Consider the following 25,613-nt stretch of genomic DNA (forward strand, 5'->3'; position numbering starts at 1 on the left):
TTTCCTGGTATTTACACTTTTTGTCTCTGTTCCCCTGAAAAGTGTAAATAAGGGGTTTCACTGTAAATGAATGCCCAAAATTCTGAACCAGAAAATTAGAATATATCTTTGCAGTCAGAATTTTGACGCCATCAAGAATTGGCCTACCTATTCCATGGTTTGGGGGTAGCTTAAAATTAGTTTAAAAAAATAAAGTTTTAAACTAATACAAAATTACAAACGCTTCTTTTCTGTTTTATATTGTTTTTAATAACCAAATAATGACCTAGTTACCATTATTTATATTTAATGTAGCAATAAGTTTTTTTTTATAACAACCGAAACTGGGACTGGAAATGAATTGACCAATAAAAACCAGAACCGCACAGCCCTACTGTAAACATACTACGAAACTGACCTACTATATACAGAAAATATTTCTAAATAATATAAGTGGATAGTCTCCAAATATTTATATACAACTATAAACTGAAGTGACACAAAAAAAGCAAAATCCAACTTAGCAAAAGGCAATTTCAAAACGTCCAACGTTACTGTTTATTTCAGCACTATTGAAATTGTGTATTCAGTTTTATACTTATTCACATACCGTGTTTTATCGCATAATCATCACACATTTTATACTAAAATCAAATTTGAAAAGTAGGGGTGTGACGTTTATGCAAAAAAAATTTTCTGTTACGTAAAATTGTACATATAAACAAAACTCATTCATGGAAGGTGCGCTTATTTAAAAAGTGGAGTATACAAGAGCACGCCAAACAATTTATATTAATAAGTGATGCAACAAAAACCTTTCTTCAACTTTAAATAGAAAAACAAAATCTGTGCCCCGAAAACCACTTGAATCTGTGACATGAACTAACGCGTAACTATCATCGTAGTACACACTTGCCTTGAAAGAGTGCGGGCTATCAAATGTAGTTAACTCGGCACTCGACAGAGTGCATGAATCAGTGACATATCGATATTCGACTATGTGTGCGCGCTCTATACAGGAAACAACATAACCAAACATGAATGATGCCAACTAGCGCTGGCTACATTTTTATAAGCAGTACATCGCGGCGATGCAGACGAACAGATAAAGGGTCTTTAAAAGAAAATTTACACATCAGACAAATTCGTATTTCCGTTAATTAAATAAGTAAGTGGTAATGTCAGAATAAATATTAAGATTTCTACTTAAAAATACAATGTTTTATATGGAAAAGATACCTACACAAAGCGCTCGGAATCGAATAGCAGGACCAAAAACATCATGCGATTTTTACGCTAGAATTTTTTTTATTCAAATTTTGACACCCTAAAATATGGGTGTGACGATTATGCGATAAAACAGGGTATTTCGTGACCTGCAGACTCTCGTAGTATCAAAGAATCAGGAATAATTGTAAAATCAAATTCAGCATTCATTGTACACATAAATTAAAGGTAACAAACTATGGTGTCAGTTAAAAAATTTGTTTTTAACTAAGGGGCTGTTCCTAAAATCATTCAACATTGTGTTTTCAACCGTAGCAACCTTCTGTGATGACATGTGACTGCACAGAAATGCAGTGAAGAAAGCACGTGGATTATACATCTGAGCCATACCTCTCTGGCTTTCCTGGTCTCTCGACTGTGCTCGTGGTCAATAGCTTTCTTTGCGTCTTCTTTGATCCTATCGAAAAACTCTGGGTCGTGCTCCGTGGCTGCTTCTGGAGGCGGCAAAGGGACTGGGATGAGAAAACCACACAAACAATATTAAACACTGGGTATTTCTTGGCGCACCTGGTAATCACACTGCAACCAGAAGAAACATTTTACATAACTGTTTAAAGCTTTATTGGAAAGAATCTTCACTAAGATAATTTTCACTTACAAAAAAAGAAGCATTTTAATAAAACTTCTTTAATTACCACTTTTAACACAGTATGCCACAATAAAGATTGTCTTCCCTTATTTAATTTTCTTTTTTTATCAATCAAATACTATTTTACTATCCTTTTTTTCAAAAACTGAAAATCAAAGCAGCAGAATATTAAAAAAAAAAAAATAGTATTTTATTTAAGCAGCACCGTTAGGTTTCCAAGAATTTATAACCAGCCCCTTCAAGGTGTAGCTAAAATACCGATATTATTTTGCCTTCCCACAAACAGTCTATAGTGTCGGGGTTGCCAATGTTGGTGGGATATTAGCTCTATAGTGTCTCCTTTGCCTGATTCTGAAGCCTGTCCCCGTAACAGACATTATCAGAGGCAGTTCGGGAGACCAAGTGACCGCAACACCAAACAACAATTATTCACTGATAATAAAATGCAATCACTTAAGTTTTATTGATTCTAATTTTTTGTTCTTTCTTTACAGTACATAAAAAAAAAAACAATGAATTAAAATCCGGGAATTGTGGCACCCTTTTATCAAAACCCTGATTTTGTTCAGTTGTCAAGAAGCCATGTCTAGGATGTTTCATATTAAGGGTTTAAAATATTACAACTATTTGTTATGTTGTTGATTCCTTTTAAGGCTCTAACAAAAGAATATCTACAATACATAAATATGGAAACGTTAACAAAATGTACTTTATCGCCTCTTCCATACCACTCTGAATAAAGAGTGAAACAAGAAACTGTTTTATCATGTTTCTGAGATATAGGTAATTAAGTTGCAACTGCATATTGAGAAATTAAACACAATTATTAAACTTACTTTCAATGGAGAACAGAGTTTGACTGCTCTTTGGTAAATATGCTTGTTCAGACTGTGTATTAGTGTGTGTAATTTTGTGTTAGTAACATTGATTAGACCTCAACGTAATCAGTGCTTCTGAGAAGTCTCTGAATACTTCAAGTTGTATTTCCCACGCTGCTGTGTAGTGGCAACCATTATTCAGCATCCTCTGCTAATAGTTGTCAGCCCTGAACTTCCAGCCGGAAGTCAGTCATATTTTTCATCATGGCGGTGAGTAGTACTATGGTGTAGCCGCACGGTTAAATTGTTGTATTATAATGGCATCTATAATCATTATCGTATACAGTCCACTCAGTCATCGCGCTATAACATTTTTGGTACTCCGGGCCGGATAGTTCTGGTGATAGAATTGCCGTTTTTCGAGATTGGTTTGTGATTCGTGGCACATGCGTGAACATTGCTTCTCGTGTCCGGGAACACCTTTGTTCAGTGAAATATGTTACGTGCATTGAAGTGATTACAAGCCCATGTACGTTGATCTGGTTGTGTTGTACTTTGCTGCACAAACTGTGTAACTTAGTTGGTTAGTGCGTGCATTAATTACCGCATGTTCGCGTAAGCAAGTTTGAGGTTAATAGCGGGAAATCACGTAAGTAGTCTCATCATCATCATGAGTGAACTTAAAGCGCTGGGTTTGCAGCTGCAATTAGCGCAGGGACGGGTGAAACGTGCGTGTGACTTAGCAAAAGGGGCAGCGAGTGACGCGACCAAGGTCCCGTTGCTTCTTGCCAGTGTGCGTGACCTACTGGACGTGAAGCACTCCTACGAAGCGGATTTCATCAACGTAGAAACTTCGTCGGACAAAAGAAAGAATTTCAACAGTGAACAGCATCAGCGACGTTTGATAGACTTTGAAGAGCAGTACTACACAGTCATGGCCGCCGTCGACTCTGTGAACAGGAAGCCTGGGTTATCACCCAGGCCTGAAGGCAGTGCTTCAAGAACTCCGTCAGTTAAACGTCACATTACCGAAAATCACACTTCACAGCTTTGACAGAACTCCGCAGCAGTGGTCGAATTTCTCTAATTTGTTTTCCACATTAGTTTCAGACAGCACTGCTTTGTCATCTGTAGAAAAGTTGGCATACTTGAAGGGTGCTCTTGTTGGCAATCCGCTTGGGATGATTCAGTCGTTACCCTTGTCGTAGGCAAACTTTAAAGTAGCTTGGAACTTGCTCATGGAACGCTATGAGAACAAACGTTTGATTATGTCGGCACATGTTGAGGCCCTACTGCAGGCACCTGCAAGTAGACTCACCAAGTTCTCTACGGCGGCTGTGGACAGTCATTTCTGAAAATATCTCACCACTTAAGGCATTGCAGGCCCCGGTAAACCATTGGGACATGATCCTGCTACCTATACTGAGCAAGTGCCTAGACTCTAAGCTTCAGGTAGAGTGGGACATGACATTAGGTCGTGAGTTTCCCAACATTAATTCCTTTTGTACATTTCTGGAAAGGCACTGTAGGGCCCAGGAAGTAGTCTGTGGTGCATCTCGTGCTAAAACTTTGGGGACACAGCCCTTTAAGCAGAAACCCCCAACCCAATCTAAGTACCGTACTAATGCTTTTCTTACTTCAACGCAGTCTTCTGTATGTGCAGTGCATCTCATATGTTGCACCAGTGCCCCGACTTTCATAACCTGAACCCTAAGGATCGTTTTGCTGTTGTGAAGAAAGAAAAGTTGTGTTTAAACAGCCTTGGTAAAACACACCTTTCTAAACAGTGCTCATCTACTTTCTCATGTCATAAATGTGGTATTAGACATCACACCTTATTGCATTTTGAAAATGATCATGTTCATGACAAAGTAGCACAAGTATCAGATGCTGACCAAGCTTCTTCTGGAGAAACTATATCCGCAGTCTCCTCAGTCACATCAGCCGTTGCAAGAGCTGCTGTCAACAGCTCAGGTGCAGATTTTAGATGCTGCGGGTAATCCATTTGTTGTTAGGGCCTTGTTGGACACAGCAAGTCAAGCTAGCTTCCTTACTGAGCACTGCATGCAGTAGTTGCGGCAACATCGTGAGAGAACACAGTTACCAGTCAGTGGGTTATCAGGCACCCAAGTGAATGTTGCTAAGGCTCGTGCTTCAGTTGTAGTCATGCCAGTTGGTAGCTCTGGTCCTCAGTTCACTATTGATGTATTTATTCTTCCACGGATAACTGGTAATTTGCTGAGTGTGGTGGTATCGCCCAATGTACGCAAGGCAGTCTCGAGCTTCAATCTAGCAGATCCCTCATTTGATACGCCTGGCCCCATCGACCTGCTTATCGGTGCAGATGTGTTTCCCCTATTGGTTACAGGGGGCAGCATGGAGGGCCCACCTGTTGCATTAGATTCAGAGTTTGGCTGGATCTTGATGGGAAGGGTAGCTTCGAAGCCAGTTCCTGCGTACTCACAGTCCTTCACGGTCTCCTTGCTCTGTTCCTCCCCTCCATTGGGAGAAGTCATGAAGAAATTTTGGGAAGTTGAGGAGTACCCCACCATCAAGAATTATTCGCCTGAAGATACGCGTTGTTAGAAAATGTTTGTTGAATCTCACAAGCGCATGGAGGATGGGCGCTACAATGTATGTCTGCCATTCAACACCTCATCCCCTGAGTTGGGAGACACTCGTGCTCAAGCCATAAATTGCCTGTTTGGTGTGGAGAGGCGCCTTAAACGGAATCCAGACGTATCAGCAATGTACTCTGACTTCATGAAGGACTATCTGGTTGCAGGAAACATGGAGAAGGTTCCTCCAGAACAAAACCATTCAGTTCCATCATACTAAATTCCTCACCACGCTGTAGTTAAGCCTGACAGTTCTACCACCAAGTTACGGGTGGTGTTTGATGCCTCGGCTAAGGGCTCTACTAGGAGATGATTGAATGACTGCCTACTTACTGGTCCCAAACTAGAGAAAGAAATAATTGATGTTTTACTTAGCTTTCGGTCACATGCGGTAGTATTCACTGCAGACATAAAACAGATGTATCAACAAATTTCTATCCATCAAAAGCACCAGGATTACCAACGCATTGTCTGACTATCGCTTGGAGACAGTGACATATGGACTATCTGGAGCCCCATACCTAGCTCTTCGTACAATACAGCAGCTGGCTAAGGATGAGGTTGCAACCTTTCCTCTTGCATCTAAAGTCCTGTTATCTGACATTTATGTAGATGATGTTGTCACAGGGTCCAGTTCTATTGATTCAGCCCTGGATGTTCAAAGAGAACTTCTTTCTTGTTTGCCAAAGGTGGTTTCAAACTAAGGAAATTCATGAGCAATCACCCCGCACTTCTTGATTGGCTTCCACATGAAGATGTTGAAATACCCCAGATGTTGAGCTTCGATCCTGATAGTCAGGCTATTGTCAGTCTTAGGACTGCAGTGGAGCCCAGCGTCAGACACATTTGCGTACAAAATTGAGGATAGCTCCAACTATGCCACAAAAAGAACCATCCTTTCGACGATTGCTAGAATATTTGAACCACTTGGTTGGCTTTGCCCTCTGTTAATGTTCGCCAAGCATTTGCTGCAGATTCTTTGGTTACAAACTACATATTGATTGGGACGCTGATCTTTCTGAGCTGGCAGAACGTTGGCAGAAATTTAGACAGGAGCTCCCTTGCCTCACAGCTGTTGCTATTCCTCGTCACCTACAAGGTTCTGAGGGGTGCGTATATGAAATCCATGGTTTTTCAGATAGTTCTAAGACAGGCTTTGCCGCTGTTGCGTACTTACGCATCATAGAAGCTAACAACAGTATCAGCACTTGTTTGTTAGTCGGAAAGTCTAAAATAGCACCAGTCAAGGTCCAGTCTTTGCCTCACCTAGAGTTGTGCCTTATTGCTGGCACGCTTGCTCAAACTTGTTGTTGCAACCTATCAAAAGGAGTTTAGTTTGTCATCAATTACAGCATGGACAGACTCTCAAGTGGTTTTGGCCTGGATTAACTCCTCTCCGCACCAGTTGAAAATCTTCGTGGCCAACCGAGTAAGTGGGCTTCAAGACTTGACACCCTCATCCTGGTGGCGACATGTATCATCTGAATACAATCCGGTGGACTGTGCCTCCCGTGGCCTTCTACCTACTCAGTCGCTAAACCACCACTTGTGGTGGACAGGGCCATTATGGTTACAAGAGCCAACTCAGTATTGGCCTCCAAAATCCCAACACGCTGTTGAAGCGGACCCAGTCCTTCTGGAACACAAGGCTGTGACATTGGAAACTATGACCCACAATCGTGACTTAGAACATCTGGTAACCAGATTCAGCCGTCTTACCAAGTTGTTGAGGGTCACAGCATTTATGTTGCGTTTTATTCACAACTTGCGTACTTCCCACTCAGCACGCGTATACGGGAGCCTCACACCCTTGGAATTGAATCATGCGTTAAGGCTTTGGCTGCTTCGCACTCAATCTACACTAGAGTCCCATTATAGTGAGGTGTCACGGTTCCGGGTTTGATCCTCGCTATAACCGTGTCCTCGCTATAACCGTGTCCTCGCTATAACCGAATTGGACAAATTTTGGCCCCCAAAAAATAAAAATTAACCGAAAATAGCATAAAAATTGTGTTTAAACCTGTATAAGTGGAAAATAACAGGTTATATTAACGAAATCTTAATTTCTGTGAGCAGATGTGTGAATTCTCTTTAAAACGATACCCCGTAAGTACGGATGCGATCACCGATTGCGTCAAAATAACCAGAATACCCTACCATGCCACGTAAGTACAGCATCTCAGCCCGCGGCCGACGCAGCATTGTCCTGCTATCTATTGTCGACGCGGGCTGTCTGCTGGCGGCCATGTTGGTTCAGGATGTTGCTAACAAGTGGTGCTAGTGTAGCGCGACGATTTAATTCCTTAAAAAAAGCAGAAGTGCGGCTGCGGCAACGCACGTACGCCTCAAACGTAATAGTCGCTGGAAAACTATACTTTTTTCATTTAAAGAAACCTGTCAACTTTTTTAGAAAATAAATTTGGGATTAAACTCAAACCATCACCACCCCTTTCCCGGACAGATACCCCAACAACTGCCCGAAACAAAAGTTACAAGAAAACTGCCCTAGCGATTCGGAAATAAATACGGTAGTACCTACTAGAGGTGTAAAAGTAACGAAAAAATGTGTACCCGTATTTATTCGTTACTATAACAATTAGTACTCGTTACTATCGTTACGTTACTCGTTACTTCTGATACCGCATAACATGCTATGTTATGTTGCAGCAACGAATCCAATCGTATTGCGTAAGCGTACAGTATGACTTCGCGTAAATAATAATAAATAGAATATAAACAATTAACAATATTTGATAATTAATAGTGTTTGTTAACCAAGAAACAATTAAATCTCATTAGAGCGGCTTTTTAATATTATCTCTTTTAAGATAACAACCAAAAAAACGTGAAAATATGCGATTATAAAAACAAAAACATACATATTTCTAATTTGTAAAAAAATACTTTCTTACATTGTTTCTGTTCCAATCTCAAACTTTGTCTACACACGGCACAGATAACTAAAGGAAGTTTGATAAAAGAAAGAAAGGATGGGATTCTATTTTTAAAGCCACGCACTTAGGTGACTGCACGGCTGAAGAATGTGACAGGCGTCAACTGCAAGATGTCTAGTGGCGAGCGAGATGGGTGGAGATAAAGCAGACAAATAACAAAAGCGCGCTTCAAGCGATCACGCCGTAAATTCCTCAAAAATACCTCGTTATAGCCGTGTTCTCGCTATTACCGTGCTCGCTATAACGAGATTCTACTGTAGTTAATTCCCGGGGGACATTGATGCTCTTAGGAGAGCTCGTTGTACTTCTTCCCAGATTCAAAAACTAGTACCCTTTCTGGATGAGCATGTACTGGTTAGAGTGGGTGGCAGACTGCCTTAAGCTACAGTCCCATTTGAGCACAAACCCCCATTGCTTCTGCCGAAATCCGATCCTCTGACTGATATCATACGCCACTATCAGGACAAAAATAATCATACAAGAGTTAAGACACTAATAGGTATTCTGAAAGAACAGTTTTGGATCTTGGGTGACAAAGATGCCATTACCCGCTTACTGCGTACATGCTTGCGCTGCTTCAGGCAAAGACCCTCCTTTGCTCAACCTAGGATGGGAGATCTTCCAGCCATGAGGGTTGTGCCATTGCACATTTGTAGTAATGCGCATGCTCACTTTATCTATTTTATAGTTATTGTTTTTATTTTTTTTTGTATAGCAAACTGGGAGCCATAATTTTTTTTTATTCTTGAATTTGTAAATCATCTTGTAACCAACAATTTCAGCATAATTTATATTTATAAAAGCACAAGTTTCTGTGTTAAAATTTTTATATTAGTTTTATAACAAAATAATTTTACTTCTGTCCATAATGAATGTTGATTTGGGAAATCGCACTATAGTGTAACTCTATTTGTTTTACATGTGCAGTCTTTCATGTCTCAACTCTATGGTCTTCTTCAGTTGCACAAAATAATACGTCTTTCTTTTTGAAGCATGTCGGCCATGATGTAAATGTTCCTTAGCTTCGGCCGTTTCTTAATCTCTTGACATCAATGTCTTAATTAATTCTCCGTACACCGCAAGTGGTGAGTAAAATCGCATATTCCTTCAAGAATATGTGGAAATTATATTTTGTTCAATTATCTTATTTTGTAAAACATTTATGTACAGTGTGTGTGCGGAAGGCGTGGGTGGCCATGGGCGCGATTACTTCGTGACACACAACTTCTTCGTCACCTGAGTCATGGTGCTCCTCAGTGCCTGATGCAGCTCGTCTAATCAGGAAAGATCTTCTTTGTTACTTTCTGCATGCAGAAGAGCAACCATGAGCCACCACATATCAAAAGATAAAATTTTAACCTAACATTTTCGGCGTTGTTTTGGACTAATAATTAATTTTTTTTTTACTTAACCTATGTAATTCTTAACATCAAAATCAATGTGCTTAACTTAAATATCTCAAGGGGCCCCTTATCTTAACATTTATTTTTACTTTAAGTATGACTGTATACTCATCAATTGATATTAAACTTGTTATTGTTATTATTTAAAGTAAAAGAATTTAAAGAAAAGAAAATATAAGGAACAGAGAAACGATATTGCTGTATTCATTTAACTAAAACCACTGTTTGTATTAATTTTGATTATTATATATATTTAACTATTTTATCCTGTAATATGGCCTACCCAGTCGGCTCAAGGTTCTCATGATTTTCTACACGCCTAACAAGGCACCATTGAGCCCGTTCCCCATGCTTTCACTGCTGGCCTCTGTACCTCCTTGGTATTTGGCCAGGTTGAGGTGAAGAGGGTGGCAGAGCTTGGTAGCAGATTTTGATAACAGTGAACCCTAATGAGGAGTATAAAACCTGCACGAGTAAGATACTAGTTTTACAGGAGTTGGTTACAAACTTAGATGATGAGAATTTTGCCGTAACGCTCCCTTGTGTCAGAAATCGTTTGAATCACTTGAGTACACGCATTAAGTGTTTGCTTGATGTTCACACACCTAAACTGTCTGAGTTACAAGTTGCCTCACTTGAAAATATGATGGAGGAGATTCAGAATTTAGTTGAGACTGTTGGTAACGCTGAATCTCAGTTCTCGTTAGTGCGTGATGTAACACCTATCACATCCTTGACAAATATTTGTGAACAGTTGAGCAGGGTGACATTGCCCACTTCCACTGTCCCGAATCCACTTATTTCGTCAGCTCCTGGTCCGTCCAAGGTAGACTTTGATCCTGTCGGCAACGTTTGTAGCCCTATGTCCATTCCTAACCTAACTAACCCAGCCTATACCACATCCACTCAGTCTACGAGTCGGAACCCTCATGTTGTATTTAGTACATCAGCAAGCTCGACACATAATCCTACTCCCACTAGAAATTTTGCGCTGCCAAGTGTGTTTGGTAAACTTACTCATCCTCTCGAAACAATGTTGAAAGACTTCCCGGCCACTGATGGGTTGCACATACCTAAATTTTTAAATTTCCTTAAGATTATTGTTAAATTGCGACAAAGCAACACCATCCATGAGTCGCAGATCTTGGAAACTATTTATCCTTTCACTTTTGGGCCTTTAGCCGAAAGGACTCAGCTGGCAATTGCCCAGAACCTTTCCTTCGATGCCTACCATGAGAATATCCTTAGTTTTTTTATTCCCTTCAGGTTGCTTACACAATTGCAATTAAATAATTTCAATCGGTTACAGAAACCTGATGAACCACTTTCTGTGTAAGTAAATGAGGTTAAGGAGGCCGCTGCCATTTTGCGACTTGGTGTAACTGAACAAGAGATTGTTAACACCATCCTAGAGGGGCTTTCCCCTGATGAGAGATCTCGGTTAGTCTTTCTCAGCAAACCCTCCACATTTTCCGAGCTCGACAGAATGTGTATCCATTCGCAAAATGTTAGGTTTGCGGATCATCACCGTAACCTACAGTTTGCCCACCCCACATTTAAGACTCAAAACTATGGTTTTCACAGTTCATGTAATACCACACAGGTTAATCCTAACTTTAGGAAGAGTAGTGTTTACAACCAAACAAAAACTAAGCCAGACAATCAAGCTCAAGGTCAATTTTGTAATTATTGCAAAAGAAATAACCATGTCATCAGAGACTGCAATGTTCTGCAACAAAAAAACGCCAGAAGCAGGGATGTAAGGTGAGCGACTTACCCTGCAAGCAAGATCGGAAGCCTAATTCACAGTATAATGCTCACGTTCTTCAGCAGATTAACTCAGCTCTTTGTTTTCAAACATATTTTGGAGTACGAAAACCAGATCAAATTTGTAAGGTTAACTCCCCTAATATTGTGGGAATAAATTCCGTGCCAGTACCTCGTATTGTGGTATCGTTTGGTTCCTTTGATACTCCCGCTTTAGTTGATTCGGGTTCTACACGTTCTATCATTTCCTATGAGTTGTTCACCAAATTAAAGGAAGCTAAGGGCATAAAATCAATTGTAAAAGGCGATTTCAAGTGCTATTCTGCTTCTAATGATATTTTAACCATAGATTGTTGTGCCACTATTAAATTAAAAATAGCAAATTTCACTTGGGTTTTCCCTTGCTTGGTATGTAAAAATATAGGTTTGGATTGTATTCTCGGAGCAGACTTTATGATGAAAACCGGACTTATACTTGATGTGCAAGAAAAGTGTATTTTCTTTAAGTTCCTACCTAAACTCAAAATTCGGTTTGCTGACAGTAACCAGCACCTTGATAACCTTGCTGAAATCAATGTACACAACTCTAGTAAAATTGAAAGTGATACTTTGAGCCATCTGTCTGATGAACAGCGTATTGCTATCAGAAAACTATGTGAATCATTTTCTAAAGTTCTAACCTCCGAATTAGGTCTTACCAACCTCTTGGAATATGAGATTAAGCTAAAAGATAGCAGCTATGTTAAAAATCAACCTTACAGATTGGCACCCATTCAGATGAATCTTTTGCGAAACGAAGTACAGCAACTTTTGGATAAAGGCGTTATTGAGCAGTCTACCTCTCAGTATGCGAGTCCTGCATTTCTAGTTCCTAAATCTAATGGTAAGCAACGAATGGTGGTCGATTTCCGTCGTGTAAATCAAAAGATTGAGATTGAATCAGTTCCTTTGCCCGATCTACATTCAGCTTTTCATTGGTTTGCTAAAGCTAAGTACTTTACCACCATTGATTTAAATTCAGCATATCATCAAATCCCTCTCAAAAAAGAATCTAAGCACATCACTAGTTTTTGTGTACCCTGGAATTTATACCAGTTTACGCGAGTTCCTTTTGGGCTTGCTACTGGAGCTCAAGTCCTCACACGATTATTGGATCAAACTTTTCATGACATTAAATTTAAATTTGTATACAATTATTTGGATGATCTTGTTATATATTCTGAGAATTTTGAGGAACATCTTCAACACTTGAGAGAAGTTTTCTCTCGTCTTGAGAAAGCAGGCTTAACCGTTAACCCACAAAAGATTAAAATTGCTGTCCCAGAGATTTCATTCCTTGGTCATAAAACTTCTTCTCAAGGTATTTCCATCGATCCAGAACGTACAAAATCCATTAGAGAGTTTCCTCCACCCCGCGATGTTAAAGGTATAGCTAGATTTATCGGTATGGTCCAGTTTTTTGGAAAATTTATTCCTAATTTGGCCGAGAAGGCCGTTCCTTTGAATCAACTCCGTAAAAAGAATGTGAAATTTGAATGGGGAGAAAAACAACAAAAAGCTTTTGAAACACTAAAGAATGATATAATGAGTCCACCAGTACTCCGTATGGCAGATTTTTCGAGACCTTTCATTTTGCAAACTGATGCTTCAGGTTCAGCAATAGGGGCGGTTTTAGCACAAGAGTTTGATGGTGCCCGCCATCCGATAGCTTTTGCATCCTGGACTCTGACCAATCAAGAGAAGGTAGCATCTATTTATGAATTGGAATGTCTTGCTGTTGTTTTTGGTATAGATAAGTTCAGGCCTTACTTAGAACATACAGAATTCCTTTTGGAAACGGATAATCAAGCTCTATCATGGCTCTTGGCGCACCCACGACAATTAGGCAAAATCGGTCGTTGGGTCATGAAAATCTCATCTCTAAAATTTAAGGTTCAGCATATAAGAGGAACACAGAATGTAATTGCTGATACGCTTTCACGTATGTTTGATTGTTCACAGCCTAGTAAGGAGGAAGCCACTTGTAATGTTTTGGTCACTGATTTCCCTTTAGCCTTCAAGACTATTCAGGCTCATCAGGAGGAAGATGAGGAATTGCAGAAAATTGTCCAAAATTTGAGTTCAGGTATCCAACAAAAACCATATTTTCTGTCCAAAGGTATCTTGTTTTCCAAAACTCGAAACAATCAGAAACGTATTGTTCTTCCCAAAGTATTGAAACCCCTGGTATTCGAATATTTTCATTCCTCGCCTATTGGTGCTCATCTCGGTATATATAAAACTATTGAGGCTATTAAAAGGCATTTTGTTTGGAAAGGCATGTATGCTGAGGTGGCTGATAGAGTCAAACAATGTCATCTTTGTGCACTTAGTAAACCTGCTCAGAATACCCATTTAGGTTTTTTGTCTTCTGAAATATCCGACAAACCTATGCAAAAATTATTTGTTGATTTCGTAGGCCCTTTTCCAAGGAGTAAAGATGGAAATAGTATCTTATTAGTTTGTGTGGATGCATTTTCCAAATTTGTTTGGTTGATTCCTTTAAGAAAAGCTGATGCTCCATCCACGATTCGGGCTCTTCAAACCTACATATTCCAAAGTTTTGGGGTTCCTTCATCAATAGTTTCGGATAATGGATCACAATTTACTTCCAAATTATTCAAAATTATGTGCTTCACACATGGTATACGTCATATCACGTTGTCACCATACTATCCTCCACCTTCGCATGCGGAAAGGTTCAATCGTAACCTCCGTTGGGCCTTAATTGCCTTCCATGCGAAAGATCAAGTTAGTTGGGACAAAAATCTGCGTTGGCTTCAGATGGCTTTTAATTATTCACGTCATGAGTCACATAAATCTTCGCCTTTCAATTTGATGTTCACCTATGCTCCGAACAATCCCTTGTCTAATCTTTGGTCCTTGGATGACCTGTTACCTAAGGATTCTAAAAACATTAAAGTAATTTGGGCAGCTGCCCTTAAAAACCTCAAGCACTCACATGAAAGAAGTCGTATTAAATATGATAAGAATCGAGTCAAAAATCCTTTTCGACGAGGTGACCTCGTCTTATGCAAGTCACATCCTACCAGTAAAGCAAAGGATAAGAGGATGGCGAAACTGTCTTTTCGCTGGTCAGGCCCTTATCACATCCAACGCTTTTTAACCCCAGTGACAGCTGCCCTAGCTGATCCTGACACGGGTTCTTATGTGACCAGAGCTCACATTTCACACTTAAAAAGGTATCACTCTCCACCTCCAGTTTGAATTGTCCAATGTTGGGAACTGCAGGTCCTTTCGTTTGGTCTTCACTGCAGGTGTTTACTTTTGTCCGATCCTTGACTTAGTTTGATCGTGGCTTGATCACCCACTGATCCTAGTCTTGAGGATTCAGAATTTATTTAACTTTTTTTTCAGAATAGGCCTATTCTTTATACATATTACATAAAAGGTAGAGAAACAAAAAAACCATGGTAGTAATTTAAGTTTTAATAACATCTATTATTTTATCTTTGTTTAGGGTATGTTTTTATGGGTATGCTCTAGTTTAGATCACATGATGTGTGGGTAATATCTGAATAATGTTGGGTATTATTAATAATTAGAAATCTTGAAATGTTGTTTTATTTTATATTTCACTATCCAAAGGTGTTTTCCTGTGTTCTTGTTTTAGTGTCGCTGTGAATCTCCCGTCTCCTGTATTTCCTTGTGGTCATGTGCCATGTTCGGGGTCTTGTGCCTCCTTGTTTGTGCCTACTCCTTCGCTCTTGGAAGAGTTACGGTAAATCATTTGAATTCTGGTATTCTCTTCGAAAAACAAGATTCGCTCATCTTTTCGGACAATGTTTATTCCATTGTGCTTGACTTCAATTTAGTTCAACTTGAAAATGAAAGTAAACAATTGGATGTTTTTCTGAACAAAGTTATTTCACTGAATAGTGGTCATCACGATGACGAAGCTTGGAATCAGAATTTTGCGTTTAAGGTCAAACAACTACAAGAAAACTTTATTGCATACAAAACTGAGACTATGGCTTTAACTTCACTTCTGCCCCATCGCCCTAGAAGGCAAAAACGTGGTTGGTTTAATTTTGGTGGTTCTATATTGAAGACAGTTTTCGGTACCCTAGATAGTGATGATTTGACTGTCTTAGAGAAAAGACTGAAAGTGGTTAACGAGAATCAAGATGACATTTCTAACAGTATGTTACATCATATGATTGTGGTCAAGAATTTAGAAGACAGAGTCATAAACAACACTATTCTCATTAAAAATTTGGCGTTACATTATCTAAATAGCCATAATGAATTTTACAAAGCATTAAACAGCTCCATCCATGAAGTCTGGGACAAAATCACATTAATAAGTTGGAGAATTGATCTAAATACCCTTTTGTTTAGGGTTAGTGAGACATTATCTAGTGCTCGGCTGGAAATTTCCGATCTAAGACAAGCTATTGAAAACAGTGTTCATGGACAACTAAGTTCCTCTCTTCTAACACCCACGGTGTTTATTGATCTTTTGTTTAAAATTCAACAGTATATTGTACTACCCTTTCGCATGATAATCTCTACATGTTTTATGGTTTGAGTAAAGTCCAAGCCATCGTCTATAATGGTTCATTAAATGTCATTGTTAACGTGCCTCTAGCAAACAAGGATAGCAGTTTTGAGGCTTATAACATTTTCGCCTTCCCATTTTTCTCTTCTGAGTTCAAACATTATCTTTTACTCAACGTGCACGACACTTTGTTGGTTAGTCCAGACAGAAAAATATTTGCTCCTGTGTTTTCTTCTTCTCTCTCGGGTTGTAAAAAATACGGTGTAACCTTATGTTCCCCGACCTTTCCGTTTTTTGATGCTCATGTCAGTAATTGTGAGTTTAACCTTTTTCTTGGTAAACCCACTTATGAAATTTGTGATAAAAGCTTTGTTTCACTGGATTTACCTTTCCTTCAAAAAACCAATACACTTTGGTTATTCGCTAGTAATCATTCATTGGATGTTACCTTACTGTGTCGATCAACTGCGGAGTCATTTCCACCTTTAACTATTTCTTTAATTGGTAGTGGATATATAAATAATGTTTCCCATTGTGACATTGTAAGCCCATTTTTCAAAACTTTCGGGTCAGTAATTTCTACTTTACATTTCAATCTAACTTTACCTTCTATTCACATCCCAAAATTTAATTTTAACCTCAGCAAGCCGTCCTTTGCATCACTCCCTAATTTAACCATCAATGCTTCTCTTATTAAGGATATTAATGGTATGTTAAAGTCCCGTCCTAACGGTGCTCCTTTTCACGATGTAGTTAATCTCTTTCGTCCGAAGCAACAACACGTTGAGTCCTACTCTCACTTTAACCTTGCTGCCATATCCATATCCTCCCTGGTCTTAATTTGTATCCTCATTTTGAGCGTTATCCTTTTCTTGAAGTTACGCTCCATCTCGACCACCCCCCCAAATCCTTCACCTCCTATCCCTTCCGGGACAATGTTGTTTCCCTCAGCCTCGTCGTCTAATGTGGAATAGTAATTTTTTAGATATATATAGCTAAGTGTTTATGTGGGTATTGTTGTAATTGGGATGTTATTTTAGTTTTGGGACTTATTAACTGTTGCCACTCACCGGCTGTTGCCCTTTGAGGGGAGGAGTGTGTGCCATTGCACATTTGTAGTAATGCGCATGCTCACTTTATCTATTTTATAGTTATTGTTTTTATTTTTTTTTGTATAGCAAACTGGGAGCCATAATTTTTTTTTATTCTTGAATTTGTAAATCATCTTGTAACCAACAATTTCAGCATAATTTATATTTATAAAAGCACAAGTTTCTGTGTTAAAATTTTTATATTAGTTTTATAACAAAATAATTTTACTTCTGTCCATAATGAATGTTGATTTGGGAAATCGCACTATAGTGTAACTCTATTTGTTTTACATGTGCAGTCTTTCATGTCTCAACTCTATGGTCTTCTTCAGTTGCACAAAATAATACGTCTTTCTTTTTGAAGCATGTCGGCCATGATGTAAATGTTCCTTAGCTTCGGCCGTTTCTTAATCTCTTGACATCAATGTCTTAATTAATTCTCCGTACACCGCAAGTGGTGAGTAAAATCGCATATTCCTTCAAGAATATGTGGAAATTATATTTTGTTCAATTATCTTATTTTGTAAAACATTTATGTACAGTGTGTGTGCGGAAGGCGTGGGTGGCCATGGGCGCGATTACTTCGTGACACACAACTTCTTCGTCACCTGAGTCATGGTGCTCCTCAGTGCCTGATGCAGCTCGTCTAATCAGGAAAGATCTTCTTTGTTACTTTCTGCATGCAGAAGAGCAACCATGAGCCACCACATATCAAAAGATAAAATTTTAACCTAACATTTTCGGCGTTGTTTTGGACTAATAATTAATTTTTTTTTTACTTAACCTATGTAATTCTTAACATCAAAATCAATGTGCTTAACTTAAATATCTCAAGGGGCCCCTTATCTTAACATTTATTTTTACTTTAAGTATGACTGTATACTCATCAATTGATATTAAACTTGTTATTGTTATTATTTAAAGTAAAAGAATTTAAAGAAAAGAAAATATAAGGAACAGAGAAACGATATTGCTGTATTCATTTAACTAAAACCACTGTTTGTATTAATTTTGATTATTATATATATTTAACTATTTTATCCTGTAATATGGCCTACCCAGTCGGCTCAAGGTTCTCATGATTTTCTACACGCCTAACAAGGCACCATTGAGCCCGTTCCCCATGCTTTCACTGCTGGCCTCTGTACCTCCTTGGTATTTGGCCAGGTTGAGGTGAAGAGGGTGGCAGAGGGTTAAGCAGATCAAGCCCTTTGCTAAGTCAGGAGTCGACTATGCTGGACCATTTCCCATCAAACTTGCTAGAGTGCGCAGGGCACCCATCTTGAAGGCTTACCTTTGTATCTTAGTATGCTGTGCCACCAAAGCCGTCCACGTTGAACTGGCCTCTGATCTATCCACTGAGGCATTTCTTGCTGCTTTCAAGCACTTCATTGGTAGGCGAGGAAGATCTTCAGACATTTACTCAGATTGTGGCACAAACTTTGTGGGAGCACACAATCACCTCAAGGAGCTTCAACAGCTAGTGTCGCCACCTGTTCATCAACAAGCCATCACGGATGCCGTGTCTCAGCTTGGTATTACATGGCACTTCAACCCACCTGCCGCTCCTCACTTCGGAGGCCTCTGGGAGGCTGGAGTCAAGTCTTTCAAAACCCATCTTCAGAAAGTGATTAGTGAGCAGGTGTTGACGTATGAAGAGTTGTACAGTGTACTGGTCCAGGTGGAAGCCACCTTGAATTCCCGACCATTTTGTCCATTGAGCAGCGACCCCCAACGACGTCAATGCGTTGACTCCTGGTCATTCCTTGACATTGGAACCATTGGGCCAGAGCCTGATCTTCAGAATGTTCCGCTAAATCATCTAAATCGTTGGCAGCTTGTGGAGCGGCTACAGCAGGATTTCTGGCATCGCTGGCAAAGAGACTATCTGCACACTTTGCAACAGCGACATAAGTGGCACAAACCAGCAACGCCTCTTGTACCCCATCAGCTCGTGCTGCTGAAAGAAGAGAGATCACCACCTCTTCAGTGGCGCCTGGGGCGTATCCAGAGCCTTCACCCTGGAAAGGATGGTGTGGCAAGAGTGGCTACTGTGCGCACCATCACTGGATCTCTCAAATGCCCAGTGGTTAAGCTCTGTCCCCTACCATTGTGATAAAATGACGTTTCAAGGTGGGCGGAATGTTCAGACTGTGTATTAGTGTGTGTAATTTTGTGTTAGTAACATTGATTAGACCTCAACGTAATCAGTGCTTCTGAGAAGTCTCTGAATACTTTAAGTTGTATTTCCCGCGCTGCTGTATAGTGGCAACCATTATCCAGCAAGACCCTTTGCCACTAGTTGGCAGCCCTGTACTTCCAGCCGGAAGTCAGTCATATTTTTTATCATGGCGGTGAGTAGTTCTATGGTGTAGCCTCACGGTTAAATTGTTGTATTATAATGGCATCTATAATCATTATCGTATACAGTCCAGTCAGTCATCGCGCTATAACAATGCCTGTGCACATACTTGTTTTTAAATGTCAAGCGAATATCTAATTGAATGATAAAAATAATTGTGAAGTCAAATTGAATTGCAAATATTTTTCTCTGCAAGACATAAAACTTAATTTACAAAATACAAAAATGAATAAAAAAAAATTTTCGTTTATGAGGTTAGGTGTTTAATAAAATCCCTTTTCTTTATGAAATTAGTAGAACATGTAAAAAAATACTTAAGCAATATTACTTAACCTTAAAACTAATATGGAAAATTAAATAATACAGCAAAACATTTCTTATACAAATAATTATTTATCAACTGTTAGTAAACAGTATAAAAATTGACGTACAATTACATTACTAATGCACTTACATTAAAACTGGACATAACTGAGGATTCAAAGACATCCATGGCTTTTCATAATTCAAGCTTCGTTGCAACTAACGCAACATTTCATACCATGCTCAAAGCTTCAAATGAAATTAAAAACGAACTTACTTTTTACACGAACTTGCAAAGAAACAATAAAAGTACCATGCTTTATCGCATAATAGTCAAACATTTTATACTAAAATCAAGTTTAAGGGTGCAATTTTTATGCACTAAAAGCATTTTTTGTTAGGTAAAGTCATTCATGACAATGAAACCTATTCATGGAATGTATGTTTATTTAAAAAGTGGAGTATACAAAAGCATGCCAAACAATTTCAATTAATAAGTCATGCAACAATAAAATTTTGTTCAAATTTAAATAGATAAACAAAAACAATGATCCGAACATGAGCCGTAACTAATGCATAACTATCTTCATAGTACACACTTACCACAAAAGAGTGCGGGCTATCAAATGTAGGTAACTTGGCACTGGACAGAGTGCATGCATTGCATGCAAATGGTGAGCTATCAATATGAATACTCGACTACGTGCGCGTGCTAAATATCGTAATTAACATAAGCAAATATGAATGATGCCAACTAGCGCTGACAACATGTTCATAAGCGGTACATAGCAGCAACGAAGACGAACAGATAAAGGTTATAAAGATTGAATACTTTTTAAAAAAAAATTTCATAACAGGCAACTTTGTATTTCTGATAATTAAATAAGCAAGCAGTAATATCCTAATGAATATTAGATTTTAACTTTAAAATACATTATTTTATACTGGAAAACTACCTAAACAAAGCACTCTAAATCTAAAAGAAGGACCATAAACATCATGCGATGATTATGCGATAAAACACGATACTAGTATTTATAGGGTTTGTTAGATTTACTGTTTCTTTTAAAAAAAAATAACAGTTCAGTGTTTGACTGTGTTGAGCTAATCTGGTAACTTATCGCAGATACATTATTTATTAAAGAGTCAGTTCTAGTCAAGTTGGTCTAACTTTGTGACAAATAGTTTGAGTTCAGTTTGAGCCAAAAAAATAAAAAAAAGAGTATGCACACCCCCAAAATGGCAGTGATGTTTTCGAAGGTGGTGTTACGCTCACCAGCGTTGGCTTCGGGCGCAGCCCCCATGCTGTTGAACTGCTCCAGCGACATGGCCTGGGGCTTGGCCGGCTTCTTGCTCTTCTTGCCGGTCCCTGGACGTCGCTCCTCATCGGCGTCTCGCTTCGCCTGGTCGTACACGTCCTTCTTCTCCTCGTAGTCCAGCTTGGACAGCAGGATAGCCTGCTCCAGCTGCTGCTCGAAGTTGCCGTCCACAAACTGCAACACAGCCCTACGCTGGAGACCACCACCAGACGGCTCTGTGTTGCCAACACAAGAGGCAGTGTAGGAAGCCATCTCGCTACAATTATATTTTATAAATAAGCATGTAAGTTATTAGTTTTTATAATCTGCTAGCACACATTTCTCTCTTCTTTTAAGAAATTTAAAGCACTTATGGCATTGCAAGACCCCTGCCCTCCCCAGATTAGAAGAATATTTTTGCAATTCGATATTTCTCAGTAATGCAGTATATCAGCTGGTTATATATCTTCAAGGTTATAGTCAGATAGTTTTTTTACTTATGTTTGTATTTTATCTTTCTTAATATTCTTGTAAAGAATTAAGATGTTTAATTATTTTATTTAGTAAATCCTTTTACATGTTTTTACAGGTTTTGACTTTATTTAGTGCATATGCATTATTCAGTATTTTCTTTATTTTCAATATTGTTTCAAAGCCTATATTTTATGTTTGGATTTAATTGAACTTATAATTGTTTCTAGAACACTGTGTATTGTGTAGCTAAAAAAAAGGTGTGAGGGACAGGTGCGCGACAAGATGGCACCAATTTTCCAGACATCTTTCAGCTGCCATAACTTTCTGGTGTGTTTTCAATGTTTTCTTATGATAGAAAAATAGCTAGATGTCCTCTCTCACGAAAGATGGTAATTTTATAGTCTTTACTCCAGCCTATCAGAAAAGACTGTGACTTATCATGTAATTTTTGCAGAAAAGCCTCGATACGCGGGCAAGAAATTTCTAGACTGTTGTGTCCTTGCAAGAGCTGTGTTATGATTGGTCAGTGAGGCCACGCACCTGCCACTTGCCCTTGGGGTGGTAAGCAGTTGTGTGTAGCCTCATCAGTCGTGCTCATCAAGTATTGTGCTGCAAGGACAAGCGAGGGCAGAGGCTCACCATTTGGGGTCAAGACCGTGTTGCAAATAATTTAATACATCCTTCATTTTTTATAGTTTCAGAAATCTCAACTAGCATTTGTAGGTCCCATACGTACGGCACAGACCCGGGTGGTCCATTGGTCCATCGGGAATTAGTTCCCATGTTTCTTTATACCTAGACGATGAAGTCACTAGGGACATTATTTCGTGAAGGCACAGGACTGTAATAGTAATCGGCATACGTGAGTGAATGTTCTTTTTCTTTCGGACACAAAGTGTCTGAAACAATAATTTTAAAACTTCATTAAAAACTCTTTTATTTGAGAATCATCATTGAAAATTTTGGATCATTTAGTAATCATTAACATAATTTTACACGCAAATACTTGCAACTGTCAATGGGAAATTTGTAAGTGTTCTGTATGTGCAAGGCACAGTCATTGTCTTAGCCGGGTATGATTGTGACCTGTCAAACACTATTAATACAATTAATTTGTATAACTAAACAAAAAATTTTTGCTAAAAAAAGAAAGCGGATTTTTGTTATATTGTAGGTACTTTAAAACATAAAAACATACCTAGAATATTGATGTTCTTATTATTTTGCCCAAATATTGTAACACTATATTTTTTTTTAAATTTAGGTTTGTTTAATTTTAAAGTAGATTTAAAGTGATTTTTTTCAAATAAATTTTATTTGGACATTCATATAAGCTCGACAGACAAAACATTAGTCACCCCTATAGATTTTTCTGGCCAATCAAGATTTAATAAGGTGGGGAGTTTTCATTAAAACCAGTCACATATGTGTCCAGCCTGATGAACGTCACCTTGAAAAATCAGGGTATACTCATTATGCAGATGCTGACTGAAAGACAACACTTGAACATCTGGAATGTTTAAATCAACATGCTGGTTCATGTTAGAGGTCACTGCAGTAAGCGTGCCCAATTCATGATATGAAAAACAACCCCAAAACATCACAGACCCACCTCCGGCTTGAACCTGACCTTGCACATATCCAGGATGAAATGCTTCAATTCGCCTTCAGTGCAAATGCATAATTGGAATACAGGCAAAAATGTGATTCGTCAGACCACATTACATTCCATCAGTCAACAAAGTCTACTATCAATGATTTCTAGCCCAGTGACAACGCGTCGCTTTATCTGGCTCTGTGAGCATTGGCCTCTTGCGAGGTGGCCGACTCTTTGCATGCAGTTCCCATCACAATGTTCTCTAGATAACAAGTTGAGATGGACCTTCATTCACACTGACTGCAACAATTCCTGTCGGGTTTGGAAGTGATTCTGATTCACAAGCTGTGAAACACATGTCTGGTCCCTCTGTCAGGATATTTTTCCGACCACTATTTTTTTTTTTTGTGGCCACACTAAGTACACCACTGCTTGTAGACATGCCGTACAGTCCACTGCGAAACACCATCAAATCCATAAACTTCATACACTGTATGGCCATGGGCACTGCCAAACACAATTGGCCCTGTTTGCCACCCTGTCACATCCTAACATCTATTCCTGTTGATGTACACTGTCCACTTGAAACATTTGTGTCTCACGTAGAGGCAGTGGGCGTGCAGTTGAGCACGGGACTCGTTCGCTGCGCCATCTGCACAGACTTAACGATCCATCTGAGCATGTGCACTAGGGTGACTAATTTTTGTCCGCTGAGATTATCAGTTGCGGCCGTGTGTCAGTTGCGGCCGTGTGTTCACGCAGACCGGTCGTGTTTGTGAGTGCGCTCCGTGTTTATGCTCGTAATAATCATTCTATAGTTGTGTATGTAAATGTGTTATCAATATTGAGTCGTCTTTCCTAGATCAACCCGAATTCCCGGGGTTTGGATTATCTTTCAGTGATGCTTCAGCTACCGATTTAATTCCTGCTGACCACATGAACATGATAAGATCTCCGACCAAAAATCGGTCTTCGTTTACTTCTGGATGTCTGGATCAGCATCCACCGTCAGCAGTTCTGAAGCCAGATAATACAAAGCTTGAAGTTATGAACATGGAAGAACTATTCAAATTGATAAAGTCCGTTTGTGTTAAAGTAGATGAGCTGAGTAGTGAAAATCAAGTGCTAAAAACACTTCTTCTTGACGCACGAAATGAAACCCATGAAATTAAGCAAGAACTGATTCATCTTAGGCAAAGTCTAAACGTAAAAAATAATCAGGGTATTTCATACAATCAGGTACTATCGAATCCTGCTAGTAACAAGGCTACCGATGCGTTCGTGTCCATTGCTGGTTCCAGTGACGTCACACCTGCAGATGACCTACTTTCTACTCAGCGTTACTCGCGCGCTGTCAAGAGCTCAGTCCGCATGACGCAGCATGCTGACAATGACAACTTTACACTGGTGCAACGTGCACCCAGTAAAAGAATTACTGCAACCAACGAATTGAAACGTGAACCTGAAAAGAAAAAATCTCAAATGAAAGTGGGCATCAGGAACACAACATCTTTGAAAACTATTTTAAAACCACCTTACTTAAAAACAAAGGCTCTTTTTGTTACCAGGTTTGATCCTCAAGTACAGGAAAAAGAAATCATTGACTATATCTCAAATGAATTAAATTTATCGCAAATCAAGGTGACTAAACTGAGAACCAAATATAATTCTTATGCATCATTCCATGTTTCAGTACTTGAAAATGATTTCAACAGGATAAACAACATTGTTTTTTGGCCTAGTGGCTGTATGATAAGCCCCTTTTACGGCAAACTACACCAGGAACAGATTCTAAATAACGAAACAATTAACGATGAGCCGAACGTTCAGCCACGGCCCACTCCTAGCCGTGCATCAACCAATGTATGTGCGTCAGCATCCTTGGTGTCCGGAGGAGCACTTTAATCTCACGTCCTTACGTCAAACATTAAGGAGTTTGATATCTACTATCAGAATGTCAGAGGATTAAGGACTAAGTCTGTTGAGTTCTATGATAATATTGTTAGCTCACATTTCGATATTATTTGCCTAACTGAGACTTGGCTTAATGCAAATAGCATTACGTCACACTATTTCACAGACCAATACCATGTCTTTAGAAATGACAGAAATGCTGAACAAACCAATAAATCAAGAGGCGGTGGTGTTTTATCTGCTGTTAAGAAGTCGAAATTTATTTCTGTTCAACTGTACGTTGTTTTTGACTTTCCTGGTGTTGAAGCAGTTTGGTTTAAAATAAAATCATCTTCTAGCAAATCTTTAATTATTGGAAATATCTATTTACCTCCAGATTTAACGGCAGAGTTTGTCCGCATATATTTTGAATTTTTAGAAGATAAACTCTCCTCATTTCAAGATGACATTTTGATACTCGGTGATTTCAATGTACCGGGTATAGATTGGAATAATCTTAATCTTAACCATTTCCATCAGGCGACTATGAACATTAACACTAAGGTGCGCCATTTACTTAACTTTATATCTGTACATAGTCTAAAACAGTGCAACAATA

The 25,613-nt window shown here is 39.0% G+C and overlaps 1 protein-coding gene across 2 annotated transcripts in view; it reads right to left on the minus strand.

Annotated features, from left to right (window-relative positions):
- Positions 1–25,613, minus strand: part of LOC134527554 (G kinase-anchoring protein 1-like) — a 90,690-nt gene that overhangs the window by 30,710 nt on the left and 34,367 nt on the right. For both annotated transcript variants that reach the window (XM_063360342.1, XM_063360341.1), the window contains exons 3-4: positions 21,009–21,225; positions 1,597–1,718 (exon numbers count right to left, since the gene is read on the minus strand). In XM_063360342.1, coding sequence (XP_063216412.1) covers positions 1,597–1,718; positions 21,009–21,225 — 339 coding nt within the window. The remainder of the gene's footprint in view (positions 1–1,596; positions 1,719–21,008; positions 21,226–25,613) is intronic.

Source organism: Bacillus rossius, chromosome 1 (assembly GCF_032445375.1).
Source record: "Bacillus rossius redtenbacheri isolate Brsri chromosome 1, Brsri_v3, whole genome shotgun sequence".
Taxonomy (NCBI): Eukaryota; Metazoa; Arthropoda; class Insecta; order Phasmatodea; family Bacillidae; genus Bacillus; species Bacillus rossius.